The 16,706-nt window shown below is 46.4% G+C and overlaps 1 protein-coding gene across 1 annotated transcript in view; it reads left to right on the forward strand.

The window, feature by feature from the left end:
• LOC137564491 (E3 ubiquitin-protein ligase RNF213-like) overlaps positions 1-16,706 on the forward strand; it is a 301,009-nt gene that overhangs the window by 138,260 nt on the left and 146,043 nt on the right. The window contains exons 25-27 of the mRNA XM_068278409.1: positions 12,631-12,884; positions 13,988-14,129; positions 15,049-15,184. Coding sequence (XP_068134510.1) covers positions 12,631-12,884; positions 13,988-14,129; positions 15,049-15,184 — 532 coding nt within the window. The remainder of the gene's footprint in view (positions 1-12,630; positions 12,885-13,987; positions 14,130-15,048; positions 15,185-16,706) is intronic.

Below are 16,706 nucleotides of genomic sequence, written 5' to 3' on the forward strand. Positions count from 1 at the left end.
CCTCACCATAAGCCAGCTCTTCTATACAGAAGGTAAGCTGCAGAACCTCACCATAAGCCAGCTCTTCCATACAGAAGGTAAGCTGCAGAACCTCACCATAAGCCAGCTCTTCTATACAGGAGGTAAGCTGCAGAACCTCACCATAAGCCAGCTCTTCTATACAGGAGGTAAGCTGCAGAACCTCACCATAAGCCAGCTCTTCTATACAGAAGGTAAGCTGCAGACCCTCACCATAAGCCAGCTCTTCTATACAGAAGGTAAGCTGCAGAACCTCACCATAAGCCAGCTGTTCCATACAGAAGGTAAGCTGCAGAACCTCACCATAAGCCAGCTCTTCTATACAGAAGGTAAGCTGCAGAACCTCACCATAAGCCAGCTGTTCTGTACAGAAGGTAAGCTGCAGAACCTCACCATAAGCCAGCTCTTCTATACAGAAGGTAAGCTGCAGAACCTCACCATAAGCCAGCTCTTCCATACAGAAGGTAAGCTGCAGAACCTCACCATAAGCCAGCTCTTCTATACAGAAGGTAAGCTGCAGAACCTCACCATAAGCCAGCTGTTCTATATGGAAGGTAATCTGCAGAACCTCACCATAATCCAGCTCTTCTATACAGAAGGTAAGCTGCAGAACCTCACCATAAGGCAGCTGTTCTATACAGAAGGTAATCTGCAGAACCTCACCATAATCCAGCTCTTCTATACGGAAGGTAAGCTGCAGAACCTCACCATAAGCCAGCTGTTCCATACAGAAGGTAATCTGCAGAACCTCACCATAATCCAGCTCTTCTATACAGAAGGTAAGCTGCAGAACCTCACCATAAGCCAGCTCTTCTATACTGAAGGTAAGCTGCAGAACCTCGCCATAAGCCAGCTCTTCTATACAGAAGGTAAACTGCAGAACCTCACCATAAGCCAGCTGTACAATACAGAAGGTAAGCTGCAGAACCTCACCATAAGCCAGCTCTTCTATACAGAAGGTAAGCTGCAGAACCTCACCATAAGCCAGCTGTTCTATACAGAAGGTAAGCTGCAGAACCTCACCATATGCCAGCTCTTCTATACAGAAGGTAAGCTGCAGAACCTCACCATATGCCAGCTCTTCTATACAGAAGGTAAGCTGCAGAACCTCACCATAAGCCAGCTGTTCTATACAGAAGGTAAGCTGCAGACCCTCACCATAAGCCAGCTCTTCTATACAGAAGGGAAGCAGCAGAACCTCACCATAAGCCAGCTCTTCTATACAGAAGGTAAGCTGCAGAACCTCACCATAAGCCAACTCTTCTATACAGAAGGTAAGCTGCAGAACCTCACCATAAGCCAGCTCTTCTATACAGAAGGTAAGCTGCAGAACCTCACCATAAGCCAACTCTTCTATACAGAAGGTAAGCTGCAGAACCTCACCATAAGCCAGCTGTTCTATACAGAAGGTAAGCTGCAGACCCTCACCATAAGCCAGCTCTTCTATACAGAAGGGAAGCAGCAGAACCTCACCATAAGCCAGCTCTTCTATACAGAAGGTAAGCTGCAGAACCTCACCATAAGCCAACTCTTCTATACAGAAGGTAAGCTGCAGAACCTCACCATAAGCCAGCTCTTCTATACAGAAGGTAAGCTGCAGAACCTCACCATAAGCCAACTCTTCTATACAGAAGGTAAGCTGCAGAACCTCACCATAAGCCAGCTGTTCCATACAGAAGGTAAGCTGCAGAACCTCACCATAAGCCAGTTGTTCTGTACAGAAGGTAAGCTGCAGAACCTCACCATAAGCCAGGTGTTCCATACGGAAGGTAAGCTGCAGAACCTCACCATAAGCCGGCTCTTCTATACAGAAGGTAAGCTGCAGAACCTCACCATAAGCCAGCTCTTCTATACAGAAGGTAAGCTGCAGAACCTCACCATAAGCCAGCTGTTCTATACAGAAGGTAAGCTGCAGACCCTCACCATAAGCCAGCTCTTCTATACAGAAGGGAAGCAGCAGAACCTCACCATAAGCCAGCTCTTCTATACAGAAGGTAAGCTGCAGAACCTCACCATAAGCCAACTCTTCTATACAGAAGGTAAGCTGCAGAACCTCACCATAAGCCAGCTCTTCTATACAGAAGGTAAGCTGCAGAACCTCACCATAAGCCAACTCTTCTATACAGAAGGTAAGCTGCAGAACCTCACCATAAGCCAGCTGTTCCATACAGAAGGTAAGCTGCAGAACCTCACCATAAGCCAGTTGTTCTGTACAGAAGGTAAGCTGCAGAACCTCACCATAAGCCAGGTGTTCCATACGGAAGGTAAGCTGCAGAACCTCACCATAAGCCGGCTCTTCTATACAGAAGGTAAGCTGCAGAACCTCACCATAAGCCAGCTCTTCTATACAGAAGGTAAGCTGCAGAACCTCACCATAAGCCAGCTCTTCTATATGGGAGGTAAGCTGCAGACCCTCACCATAAGCCAGCTCTTCTATACAGAAGGTAAGCTGCAGACCCTCACCATAAGCCAGCTCTTCTATACAGAAGGTAAGCTGCAGAACCTCACCATAAGCCAGCTCTTCTATACGGAAGGTAAGCTGCAGAACCTCACCATAAGCCAGCTCTTCTATACAGAAGGTAAGCTGCAGAACCTCACCATAAGCCAGCTCTTCTATACAGAAGGTAAGCTGCAGAACCTCACCATAAGCCAGCTGTTCTATACAGAAGGTAGGCTGCAGAACCTCACCATAATCCAGCTCTTCTATACAGAAGGTAAGCTGCAGAACCTCACCATAAGCCAGCTCTTCTATACGGAAGGTAAGCTGCAGAACCTCACCATAAGCCAGCTCTTCTATACAGAAAGTAAGCTGCAGAACCTCACCATAAGCCAGCTCTTCCATACGGAAGGTAAGCTGCAGAACCTCACCATAAGCCAGCTGTTCTATACAGAAGGTAAGCTGCAGAACCTCACCATAAGCCAGGTGTTCCATACGGAAGGTAAGCTGCAGAACCTCACCATAAGCCGGCTCTTCTATACAGAAGGTAAGCTGCAGAACCTCACCATAAGCCAGCTCTTCTATACAGAAGGTAAGCTGCAGAACCTCACCATAAGCCAGCTCTTCTATACAGAAGGTAAGCTGCAGAACCTCACCATAAGCCAGCTGTTCTATACAGAAGGTAAGCTGCAGAACCTCACCATAAGCCAGCTCTTCTATACGGAAGGTAAGCTGCAGAACCTCACCATAAGCCAGCTCTTCTATACGGAAGGTAAGCTGCAGAACCTCACCATAAGCCAACTCTTCTATACGGAAGGTAAGCTGCAGAACCTCACCATAAGCCAGCTCTTCTATACAGAAGGTAAGCTGCAGAACCTCACCATAAGCCAGCTCTTCTATATGGAAGGTAAGCTGCAGAACCTCACCATAAGCCAGCTCTTCTATACAGAAGGTAAGCTGCAGACCCTCACCATAAGCCAGCTCTTCTATACAGAAGGTAAGCTGCAGAACCTCACCATAATCCAGCTCTTCTATACGGAAGGTAAGCTGCAGAACCTCACCATAAGGCAGCTGTTCCATACAGAAGGTAAGCTGCAGAACCTCACCATAAGCCAGCTGTTCCATACAGAAGGTAAGCTGCAGAACCTCACCATAATCCAGCTCTTCTATACGGAAGGTAAGCTGCAGAACCTCACCATAAGGCAGCTCTTCTATACAGAAGGTAAGCTGCAGAACCTCACCATAAGCCAGCTCTTCTATACAGAAGGTAAGCTGCAGAACCTCACCATAAGCCAGCTCTTCCATACAGAAGGTAAGCTGCAGAACCTCACCATAATCCAGCTCTTCTATACGGAAGGTAAGCTGCAGACCCTCACCATAAGCCAGCTCTTCTATACAGAAGGTAAGCTGCAGAACCTCACCATAAGCCAGCTCTTCCATACAGAAGGTAAGCTGCAGAACCTCACCATAAGCCAGCTCTTCTATACAGGAGGTAAGCTGCAGAACCTCACCATAAGCCAGCTGTTCTATACAGAAGGTAAGCTGCAGAACCTCACCATAAGCCAGCTCTTCTATACAGAAGGTAAGCTGCAGAACCTCACCATAAGCCAGCTCTTCTATATGGGAGGTAAGCTGCAGACCCTCACCATAAGCCAGCTCTTCTATACAGAAGGTAAGCTGCAGACCCTCACCATAAGCCAGCTCTTCTATACAGAAGGTAAGCTGCAGAACCTCACCATAAGCCAGCTCTTCCATACGGAAGGTAAGCTGCAGAACCTCACCATAAGCCAGCTGTTCTATACAGAAGGTAAGCTGCAGAACCTCACCATAAGCCAGGTGTTCCATACGGAAGGTAAGCTGCAGAACCTCACCATAAGCCGGCTCTTCTATACAGAAGGTAAGCTGCAGAACCTCACCATAAGCCAGCTCTTCTATACAGAAGGTAAGCTGCAGAACCTCACCATAAGCCAGCTCTTCTATACAGAAGGTAAGCTGCAGAACCTCACCATAAGCCAGCTGTTCTATACAGAAGGTAAGCTGCAGAACCTCACCATAAGCCAGCTCTTCTATACGGAAGGTAAGCTGCAGAACCTCACCATAAGCCAGCTCTTCTATACGGAAGGTAAGCTGCAGAACCTCACCATAAGCCAGCTCTTCTATACAGAAGGTAAGCTGCAGAACCTCACCATAAGCCAGCTCTTCTATACTGAAGGTAAGCTGCAGACCCTCACCATAAGCCGGCTCTTCTATACAGAAGGTAAGCTGCAGAACCTCACCATAAGCCAGCTCTTCTATACAGAAGGTAAGCTGCAGAACCTCACCATAAGCCAGCTCTTCTATACAGAAGGTAAGCTGCAGAACCTCACCATAAGCCAGCTGTTCTATACAGAAGGTAAGCTGCAGAACCTCACCATAAGCCAGCTCTTCTATACGGAAGGTAAGCTGCAGAACCTCACCATAAGCCAGCTCTTCTATACGGAAGGTAAGCTGCAGAACCTCACCATAAGCCAGCTCTTCTATACAGAAGGTAAGCTGCAGAACCTCACCATAAGCCAACTCTTCTATACGGAAGGTAAGCTGCAGAACCTCACCATAAGCCAGCTCTTCTATACAGAAGGTAAGCTGCAGAACCTCACCATAAGCCAGCTCTTCTATATGGAAGGTAAGCTGCAGAACCTCACCATAAGCCAGCTCTTCTATACAGAAGGTAAGCTGCAGACCCTCACCATAAGCCAGCTCTTCTATACAGAAGGTAAGCTGCAGAACCTCACCATAATCCAGCTCTTCTATACGGAAGGTAAGCTGCAGAACCTCACCATAAGCCAGCTCTTCTATACAGAAGGTAAGCTGCAGAACCTCACCATAATCCAGCTCTTCTATACGGAAGGTAAGCTGCAGAACCTCACCATAAGGCAGCTGTTCCATACAGAAGGTAAGCTGCAGAACCTCACCATAAGCCAGCTCTTCTATACAGAAGGTAAGCTGCAGAACCTCACCATAAGCCAGCTCTTCTATACAGGAGGTAAGCTGCAGAACCTCACCATAAGCCAGCTCTTCTATACAGAAGGTAAGCTGCAGAACCTCACCATAAGCCAGCTGTTCCATACAGAAGGTAAGCTGCAGAACCTCACCATAATCCAGCTCTTCTATACGGAAGGTAAGCTGCAGAACCTCACCATAAGGCAGCTCTTCTATACAGAAGGTAAGCTGCAGAACCTCACCATAAGCCAGCTCTTCTATACAGAAGGTAAGCTGCAGAACCTCACCATAAGCCAGCTCTTCCATACAGAAGGTAAGCTGCAGAACCTCACCATAATCCAGCTCTTCTATACGGAAGGTAAGCTGCAGACCCTCACCATAAGCCAGCTCTTCTATACAGAAGGTAAGCTGCAGAACCTCACCATAAGCCAGCTCTTCCATACAGAAGGTAAGCTGCAGAACCTCACCATAAGCCAGCTCTTCTATACAGGAGGTAAGCTGCAGAACCTCACCATAAGCCAGCTCTTCTATATGGAAGGTAAGCTGCAGAACCTCACCATAAGCCAGCTGTTCTGTACAGGAGGTAAGCTGCAGAACCTCACCATAAGCCAGCTCTTCTATACAGAAGGTAAGCTGCAGACCCTCACCATAAGCCAGCTCTTCTATACAGAAGGTAAGCTGCAGAACCTCACCATAAGCCAGCTGTTCCATACAGAAGGTAAGCTGCAGAACCTCACCATAAGCCAGCTGTTCTGTACAGAAGGTAAGCTGCAGAACCTCACCATAAGCCAGCTCTTCTATACAGAAGGTAAGCTGCAGAACCTCACCATAAGCCAGCTCTTCCATACAGAAGGTAAGCTGCAGAACCTCACCATAAGCCAGCTCTTCTATACAGAAGGTAAGCTGCAGAACCTCACCATAAGCCAGCTCTTCTATACGGAAGGTAAGCTGCAGAACCTCACCATAAGCCAGCTGTTCTATATGGAAGGTAATCTGCAGAACCTCACCATAAGCCAGCTGTTCTATATGGAAGGTAATCTGCAGAACCTCACCATAATCCAGCTCTTCTATACAGAAGGTAAGCTGCAGAACCTCACCATAAGGCAGCTGTTCTATACAGAAGGTAATCTGCAGAACCTCACCATAATCCAGCTCTTCTATACGGAAGGTAAGCTGCAGAACCTCACCATAAGCCAGCTGTTCCATACAGAAGGTAATCTGCAGAACCTCACCATAATCCAGCTCTTCTATACAGAAGGTAAGCTGCAGAACCTCACCATAAGCCAGCTCTTCTATACTGAAGGTAAGCTGCAGAACCTCGCCATAAGCCAGCTCTTCTATACAGAAGGTAAACTGCAGAACCTCACCATAAGCCAGCTGTACAATACAGAAGGTAAGCTGCAGAACCTCACCATAAGCCGGCTCTTCTATACAGAAGGTAAGCTGCAGAACCTCACCATAAGCCAGCTCTTCTATACAGGAGGTAAGCTGCAGAACCTCACCATAAGCCAGCTCTTCTATACGGAAGGTAAGCTGCAGAACCTCACCATAAGCCAGCTCTTCTATATGGGAGGTAAGCTGCAGACCCTCACCATAAGCCAGCTCTTCTATACAGAAGGTAAGCTGCAGAACCTCACCATAAGCCAGCTCTTCTATACAGGAGGTAAGCTGCAGAACCTCACCATAAGCCAGCTCTTCTATACAGAAGGTAAGCTGCAGAACCTCACCATAAGCCAGCTCTTCTATACAGAAGGTAAGCTGCAGAACCTCACCATAAGCCAGCTGTTCTATACAGAAGGTAAGCTGCAGAACCTCACCATATGCCAGCTCTTCTATACAGAAGGTAAGCTGCAGAACCTCACCATATGCCAGCTCTTCTATACAGAAGGTAAGCTGCAGAACCTCACCATATGCCAGCTCTTCTATACAGAAGGTAAGCTGCAGAACCTCACCATAAGCCAGCTCTTCTATACAGAAGGTAAGCTGCAGAACCTCACCATAAGCCAGCTCTTCTATGCAGAAGGTAAGCTGCAGAACCTCACCATAAGCCAGCTCTTCTATACAGAAGGTAAGCTGCAGAACCTCACCATAAGCCAGCTCTTCTATACAGAAGGTAAGCTGCAGAACCTCACCATAAGCCAGCTCTTCTATACAGAAGGTAAGCTGCAGAACCTCACCATAAGCCAACTCTTCTATACAGAAGGTAAGCTGCAGAACCTCACCATAAGCCAGCTGTTCTATACAGAAGGTAAGCTGCAGACCCTCACCATAAGCCAGCTGTTCCATACAGAAGGTAAGCTGCAGAACCTCACCATAAGCCAGTTGTTCTGTACAGAAGGTAAGCTGCAGAACCTCACCATAAGCCAGGTGTTCCATACGGAAGGTAAGCTGCAGAACCTCACCATAAGCCGGCTCTTCTATACAGAAGGTAAGCTGCAGAACCTCACCATAAGCCAGCTCTTCTATACAGAAGGTAAGCTGCAGAACCTCACCATAAGCCAGCTCTTCTATATGGGAGGTAAGCTGCAGACCCTCACCATAAGCCAGCTCTTCTATACAGAAGGTAAGCTGCAGACCCTCACCATAAGCCAGCTCTTCTATACAGAAGGTAAGCTGCAGAACCTCACCATAAGCCAGCTCTTCCATACGGAAGGTAAGCTGCAGAACCTCACCATAAGCCAGCTCTTCTATACAGAAGGTAAGCTGCAGAACCTCACCATAAGCCAGGTGTTCCATACGGAAGGTAAGCTGCAGAACCTCACCATAAGCCGGCTCTTCTATACAGAAGGTAAGCTGCAGAACCTCACCATAAGCCAGCTCTTCTATACAGAAGGTAAGCTGCAGAACCTCACCATGAGACAGCTGTTCTGTACAGAAGGTAAGCTGCAGAACCTCACCATAAGCCAGGTGTTCCATACGGAAGGTAAGCTGCAGAACCTCACCATAAGCCGGCTCTTCTATACAGAAGGTAAGCTGCAGAACCTCACCATAAGCCAGCTCTTCTATACAGGAGGTAAGCTGCAGAACCTCACCATAAGCCAGCTCTTCTATACGGAAGGTAAGCTGCAGAACCTCACCATAAGCCAGCTCTTCTATACGGAAGGTAAGCTGCAGAACCTCACCATAAGCCAGCTCTTCTATACAGAAAGTAAGCTGCAGAACCTCACCATAAGCCAGCTCTTCTATACAGAAGGTAAGCTGCAGAACCTCACCATAAGCCAGCTCTTCTATACAGAAGGTAAGCTGCAGAACCTCACCATAAGCCAGCTGTTCTGTACAGAAGGTAAGCTGCAGAACCTCACCATAAGCCAGCTCTTCTATACAGAAGGTAAGCTGCAGAACCTCACCATAAGCCAGCTCTTCTATACAGAAGGTAAGCTGCAGAACCTCACCATAAGGCAGCTGTTCTATACAGAAGGTAATCTGCAGAACCTCACCATAATCCAGCTCTTCTATACAGAAGGTAAGCTGCAGAACCTCACCATAAGCCAGCTCTTCTATACGGAAGGTAAGCTGCAGAACCTCACCATAAGCCAGCTCTTCTATACAGAAGGTAAGCTGCAGAACCTCACCCTAAGCCATCTCTTCTATACAGAAGGTAAGCTGCAGAACCTCACCATAAGCCAGCTGTTCCATACAGAAAGTAAGTGTAACATATGCGGCTGCGGGCACGCACGGTGTCTCCGCAGCCACTCCGGTTCCCTATTCAAATTCTTTTTCCATTCCCTCGGCATCTAGTACGCCAAGGACGGAATTGTCATTTGCACATAAGGTTTCTGTATCGCGCGGCCGTGCGTGTAGACGGGACCTTTATGCTGGGAGGAGGCGTGTCAGCTGACCCGCTGGTCGGCTGACATCAGAGTGGACGTTCGCCGCTCAGGATTGGCTGATTGGAGTGGGCACGGCTTGGAGGTGTCCTCTGCTTCTTAAGCCGTCGCTGCTCACTCGCAACTTGTCTGCGGTTGCGATTACTTATGTGCTAGCGTTCAGACCTTAGACTAGTATCTGGTGTGTTTTGATCTGGGAGGAAACCAGGGATTTCACACAAGACTAGGAGATTGTTTACTGTATATTATTGATATTCTGTGTATGATTCTGGCTAACCTCTGACTCTGCTATTGCTACTCGTCTTTGTACTTCTGCCCATCTGATCTAGTTGCCAAATCCCTGCCTGATTACCTACTACTCTTTTGCCTTCTGACTCTGTACTGTACTCCAATAGTGCCCACCAGCTCCTCTGGTGGGGCTCAGCTAAACTAAACAGTTACTGTATTCTATTAGTGCCCACCAGCTCCTCTGGTGGAGCTCAGCTAAACTAAACAGTTACTGTATTCTATGGGTGCCCACCAGCTCCTCTGGTGAGGCTCAGCTAAACTAATCAGTTACTGTGTTCTATAAGTACCCACCAGCTCCTCTAGTGAGGTTTTGCTAAACTTGTTCTTACTGTGTTCTAAAAGGTCCCCACCAGCTCCTCTGGTGAGGTCTTGCTAACCTTATTGTTGCTGAGTTCTTATAGTGCCTACCAGCTCCTCTGGTAAGGCCCAGTCTATTGTTGCACCAAGCACTACATATACCTTGTATCTTGCCAGCTATACGTGTATTATTGGTGATACTGCAGATCACCACATAATCAGGTATAGCGTCTGTATTATTGGTGATACTGCAGATCACCACATAATCAGACGTCTGTGTTGCTACACCGATCGTTACAGTAAGCTGCAGAAACCGGTGATGGAACCTGATGTTAGATCTTCACCTGAGGTGATCATGAATGATTGTCCCTAACAATGAACATCTAGCATGGGTAACTAGGCCCCACCGGGCCCCCCTGCAGAAATTCTGAGCGCCCCCCGGGGCCCGCTTGGGGCTGTTTTGGGGGGCTGGAGGGGTCGCAGCATGAGGGGAGAACTATGACCACATTCGGTGGGGAGGGGGGACGGTCCCCCCCCTCTCCCTCACCTTGGGCTCTCCCCTCTGTGCTCCCCTCCAGCATCAATACATTTGGGTATGCAGGCAGCGGCGGCAGATACATACCTTCCGTGCGCTCCAACGTGGAAGTTCCTCTATCTAGCCTCTGACGCGACTTCCTGTATAAACAGGAAGTCGCGTCAGAGGCTAGATAGAGGAACTTCTACGCTGGAGTGCACGGAAGGTATACAGTGGTGTGAAAAACTATTTGCCCCCTTCCTGATTTCTTATTCTTTTGCATGTTTGTCACACTTAAATGTTTCTGCTCATCCAAATCCGTTAACTATTAGTCAAAGATAACATAATTGAACACAACATGCAGTTTTAAATGATGGTTTTAATTATTTAGTGAGAAAAAAAAACTCTAAACCTACATGGCCCTGTGTGAAAAAGAAATTGCCCCCTGAAGCTAATAACTGGTTGGGCCACCCTTAGCAGCAATAACTGCAATCAAGCATTTGCGATAACTTGCAACGAGTCTGTTACAGCGCTCTGGAGGAATTTTGGCCCACTCATCTTTGCAGAATTGTTGTAATTCAGCTTTATTTGAGGGTTTTCTAGCATGAACTGCCTTTTTAAGGTCATGCCACAACATCTCAATAGGATTCAGGTCAGGACTTTGAATAGGCCACTCCAAAGTCTTCATTTTGTTTTTCTTCAGCCATTCAGAGGTGGATTTGCTGGTGTGTTTTGGGTCATTGTCCTGCTGCAGCACCCAAGATCGCTTCAGCTTGAGTTGACAAACAGATGGCCGGACATTCTCCTTCAGGATTTTTTGGTAGACAGTAGAATTCATGGTTCCATCTATCACAGCAAGCCTTCCAGGTCCTGAAGCAGCAAAACAACCCCAGACCATCACACTACCACCACCATATTTTACTGTTGGTATGATGTTCTTTTGCTGAAATGCTGTGTTACTTCTACGCCAGATGTAACTGGACACACACCTTCCAAAAAGTTCAACTTTTGTCTCATCGGTCCACAAGGTATTTTCCCAAAAGTCTTGGCAATCATTGAGATGTTATTTAGCAAAATTGAGACGAGCCTTAATGTTCTTTTTGCTTAAAAGTGGTTTGCGCCTTGGATATCTGCCATGCAGGCCGTTTTTGCCCAGTCTCTTTCTTATGGTGGAGTCGTGAAAACTGACCTTAATTGAGGCAAGTGAGGCCTGCAGTTCTTTAGATGTTGTCCTGGGGTCTTTTGTGGCCTCGGATGAGTTTTCTCTGCGCTCTTGGGGTAATTTTGGTCGGCCGGCCACTCCTGTTTTTGCCATTTGTGGATAATGGCTCTCACTGTGGTTCGCTGGAGTCCCAAAGCTTTAGAAATGGCTTTATAACCTTTACCAGATCTCAATTACAGTACTTTTGTTCTCATTTGTTCCTGAATTTCTTTGGATCTTGGCATGATGTCTAGCTTTTGAGGTGCTTTTGGTCTACTTCTCTGTGTCAGATAGCTCCTATTTAAGTGATTTCCTGATTGAAACAGATGTGGCAGTAATCAGGCCTGGGGGTGACTACAGAAATTGAACTCAGGTGTAATAAACCACAGTTAAGTTATTTTTTAACAAGGGGGGCAATCACTTTTTCACACAGGGCCATGTAGATTTTGAGGGTTTTTTTTATCACTAAATAATAAAAACCATCATTTAAAACGGCATTTTGTGTTCAATTATGTTATCTTTGACTAATAGTTAACGGTTTTTGATGAGCAGAAACATTTAAGTGTGACAAACATGCAAAAGAATAAGAAATCAGGAAGGGGGCAAATAGTTTTTCACACCACTGTATAACTGCCGCTGTCCGTCGCCTGCAAACCCAAATGTATTGATGCTGGAGGGGTGCGCAGAGGGGAGAGCCCAAGGTGAGGGAGGGGGGGAACATCCCCCCTCCCCACCGAATGTGGCCATAGTTCTCCCCTCATGCTGCGACCCATCCAGCCCCCCAAAACAGCCCCGAGCGGGCCCCAGGGGGGGGCTGCAGGCCCTACCGTTACGCCAGTGCATGGGTATGGAGCTGAAGAAGCGAGGAGATGGCTACATCTTCCTAATTACCTATTTTAATCTGATTGATTGTTTGCTACCCCTAATCTACCAATTTGGTGTAGAAAAAAAGCAATCCAGAATGATTAGGACCTTATTGACATAGTGGCATGGACCTTCCCCGCTCCCAATAAGAAAACCACACATCTGGGTGGCATTCTTCTCTAATAGATAGATTTTATTTTCGCAGAAAGAAAAGAACCAATAAACTATGACGGTCAGCAAACAGCAGAAGTAAGAGAGAACTTGGATGTGGGCGTGGTCCATGGAGAAGGAGATCAGGAAGTCCCGCCCAATGGTGCTGCCAAGGAAGTGACATCACAAGTAGAGATCGAAGACAATGATAAAATGGAGACTGAAGACAATGATAAAGTGGAGACAGAAGAGGAGATGCCTGAAAATCAAGAAATGGATACAGATGTTCCACTACCCAGGCCTGAAGATGTAAGAATATATGGTTTATAGTAATGTAGTGAGCATAGTGAGACCATTGGATTGTTGGGTATAGAGTGCTAATGTTCCTGTACAGACAAATAAGGCCTATCTGAAACAAGAGGGACCTCTGGGGGATTCATTCCACCCCAGAACAGCCTTTTAAAACCATAACCCCCCTCTTTTGATAAATAATTTCCTCCATAGCACATCATTGTTAAAAAGCTTCAGTTTTTCAGTGTATAGTGTGAAAGAGGTCATAGGGAAACATGGACATTGCCTTGCACATCAGTTGTCCTTTCAGTTACAACTGACACCAACTGATATAAGTGTAAAAGGACCTTTTAAAGTGAACCTGAAGCAAGTAACATTTTTAAAAATAAACACATGACGTAGCTGCAAATGAATATTACATACTAACCTCGGCCTCACTTCCTCACAGAAGCTCACCATTTTCTTCTTACAAGATTCCTTTCAGTTTTGACAAGATTTTGTCAGATCTAAAATATATCAGTTACTGTCAGTTATAGCTGAAAGGACAACTGATGTGCAAAGTAATGTGGGTAATATTACAGTTTCCAGTGTGCTGATCCGACAACAGTTACGGAGTCATCGCCATTTTTAAAATGGAGACCAGAGAGACCCAGAATGGGCAGAAAATGTATGATATGAAGGAAATGGAGGAAAAATGTTGTAGCCATTTATTTAGGAAAGGGTTCTTTACAGTAAGAGTGATTAAGATGTGGAATGCATTGCCACAGGTTATGGCAAATTCTATATCTGCATTTAAAGGGGACTTAGATGCTTTCCTTGCGTTGAAAGACATCCATGGCTACAATTACTAGGTAATGAGTGTTATACATAACCTTCTCCTTGTAGCAGGACAGGTCCTCCTCACTCCTTTTCAGTGTAGCTGATCGCGACACCGTGCAGCCAATCGCCGTGCAGCTCTTGATGACATACTTTGGGGGCCGCATGGTGATTGGCTGCACACTGCCTTAGGAGGGGGGTGGAGAAACGACCTATCACTGTGACTTTTAGGGTCCACGTTTGTGGTCATTGCAGGGTCTATTTAACTGCCTCTATATCACTCGGCCTTCCTCATGTTTTCTCAGATGTTGGACACCAACATCCTCATCCGCAGCTGCATCCAGAACGCCGTGGCTTTGTTACGAGACGATGAGAATGTGGACAGTCGCAGCACCAGGAGGATCGACATCCTGATAAACCTCCTGAGCACAGAGGATCCAATGAAAGGTGCAATTCTTTCTCTGATATTTCTTATTGGTGCATTTCAGCTTTAGGAATACAAGTAGATTTCATGTTCTTTTTGCTTTTTACTATAGTTGGCTGTAAATTTCCCCCGTGCAGATACAGTATGCGGTACTCCACAATGTGGTGAAGCTAAAAAGACCCAGTGGTTGATTCACAGCATTTAGTTGTTCATACAGCTACCGATTGTGCAATCAACCATCCGATTCGATAGTTTTATCGAATCGGATGACATTCGGAGCCACTACAAGCTTGCCTGATCGACAATCGAGGATGCTGAAAAGTCCAACGTGGTCGATTGGTTATGTGGCGTTAATAGCTTAAGATATTACAACAAATGTGACGGGCTTCTGACCGCTGTCCCCAAAATGTAAATGTGCCCCCCCCTTCCCTGGGGCCTGTGTATTATAAACCTCACCTGCTCCCACTGTGGTGATTCCCGGCCTTGTCCGTTGCGTCTCCCAAGCGTTGCCAGGCATGCGTGTAAGGCCACCACTTGGCGACTGCGTGTGACTGTGACAGCAGCGGACGAGACCGGGAGCCGCTGGACAGTCGTGGCAGCTGGCGCACGTGAGATCTGAATGCGCAGGCGGGAACTTTATGCGGTGGTCGGGGGAGCGGCCTGAACAATGGGATTGGCGGGGGATCTGCATCGTTGGGGGTGTGTAGATACGTCGGGCGGATTGCTCGCAGGATGGGGGTCATGGGGCTGCCGTACACACGCCTGAATACAGGCTGAGGCGTCGTTATCGGATATGGAGGCTGCCAGATTTATTTCTTGTGAAATGAAAACAAAAGTGGAATGTTGTATTTCAGAGACTGAGTGTATCTGCTCCTGTATGTAGTCATTTGTCCTCAACCATAAATATAAGTACTTTAACACAGATTGTTTTTGCTCCTGCAGGCTGTTTTTTGAAAATGTTGAAGCTCCGCCTCCACAACATGCTGCTGGTGCAGGAACGGGGCATGTATAACGCTGCAGAGTGGGTGGTACATGAAGCAGCCAATCAGGACGCTCTCCAGGAAGCTGGGACTTTCAGGTACCGTATGAGAAAATGCCTCCTGCAGCACTATAGTCATACTTGGTGGAGACATGTTTAGATGCTTACGCTATAACTCTAGCCAAAACCCGCTATCCACACAGGTGGAAACTCCAGTAAAGTCCAGGTCCTCAAAGCAAACCTGAAGCGAAATAAAAACTTATGATATAAGGAATTGTATGTGTAGTTCGGATAATTACTAGAACGTTAGTGGCAAAGCTTTTTTTTTTTTTTTAATAACATTGCATCGTTCTGTCATATTTGCAGTTTTAAAGGACCACTATTGCGAAAAAAGTAGGCAGTTAAAATCTTACAGAACCGACAGGTTTTGGGCCAGTCCATCTCCTCATGGGGGATTCTCAGGGTTTTCTTCGCAACTGCTGTTCTGGAAATGCTGATGAAAACAAAGTATAAATGACAAAGCAGTATGCAAGTGAGTAGGAAGACTGGCTGGTATCTTACCGTTTGGCAGTTTCCTGCTGCTGTTCGGGAAATGCTGTTGAAAACAAGGAAAACCCAGAGAATTCCCTATGAGGAGATGGACTAGCCCAAAACCTGTCGGTTCTGTCAGATTTTAACTGCCTACTTTTTTCACAATAGTGGTCCTTTAAAGTGGATTCGAGATAAACGTTTACTCATTGCATAATTGTGTTCCTTTTATATAGTTTATAAGGCATTGTTCTAATACTCTAATTCCCTATAAAGTAAACAAGCCCTGCCCACAGCTTCTTTTGTGCCTTGGCACTGTAGCAAGGGCTTATGGGAGCTCAGTCTGGGCAGGAGGAGGGGGAGGTTACTAGCCATTGATTTCAGAGGCAGAGGGGAGGAGGAGAGGGAACTGAATTTACACACAGGCAAGCTGATAGCATCTCCAGCCCTCAACCTGTGACAATGTGACAAACAGAACATGGCTGCTGTCATTGTATCACAGGAATAAATAATCATAAACTGTTGAAGCTGTTTGCAGCTAGATTTGCTGTGTAGACTATCTAAACGTTAGATAAGATATATAGACAAGCTACTTGTTATAGTTAGTTTCTCATCTCAGATCCGCTTTAAAAGCAAACTCTGTCTTTTAAACAAACAGAGCAGAAATAATGACCCTTTGAACTTCCCTGCAGTAAAACCTTATCTCAAGCTGTCTCTCACTGTTTCTTGGCTGTGTAAGTGCCTCAGATTACAGGACTGTATTCAGCCCAGTGGGTGGAATCTCTTACAGAAGCTCTTTAGCATTGATAACGACTGAAGTTTTTTTTTTCTTAAACTCTTCCTGTACTGGAAACAATATGAGACTCTTTTCTTGGCTTCTATTTCGTAGCTGTACTACACATACAATTCATTATATGAAACATTTATTTTCATTTCAGGCTTGCTTTAATCTTCCCTTCCACCATCTAACACTAATGAGCACCTTATGAAAAAAAAAATTTTTTTTGGGGGGGGGGGGGGTTGGGGGGCAGGGTGCTATGCAGGTGCTGGACCAATTTCTGGGATAGCTGAAATGGGTGATGCTATAACCTCT

This window comes from Hyperolius riggenbachi, chromosome 3 (assembly GCF_040937935.1).
Source record: "Hyperolius riggenbachi isolate aHypRig1 chromosome 3, aHypRig1.pri, whole genome shotgun sequence".
In the NCBI taxonomy this organism is placed as follows: domain Eukaryota; kingdom Metazoa; phylum Chordata; class Amphibia; order Anura; family Hyperoliidae; genus Hyperolius; species Hyperolius riggenbachi.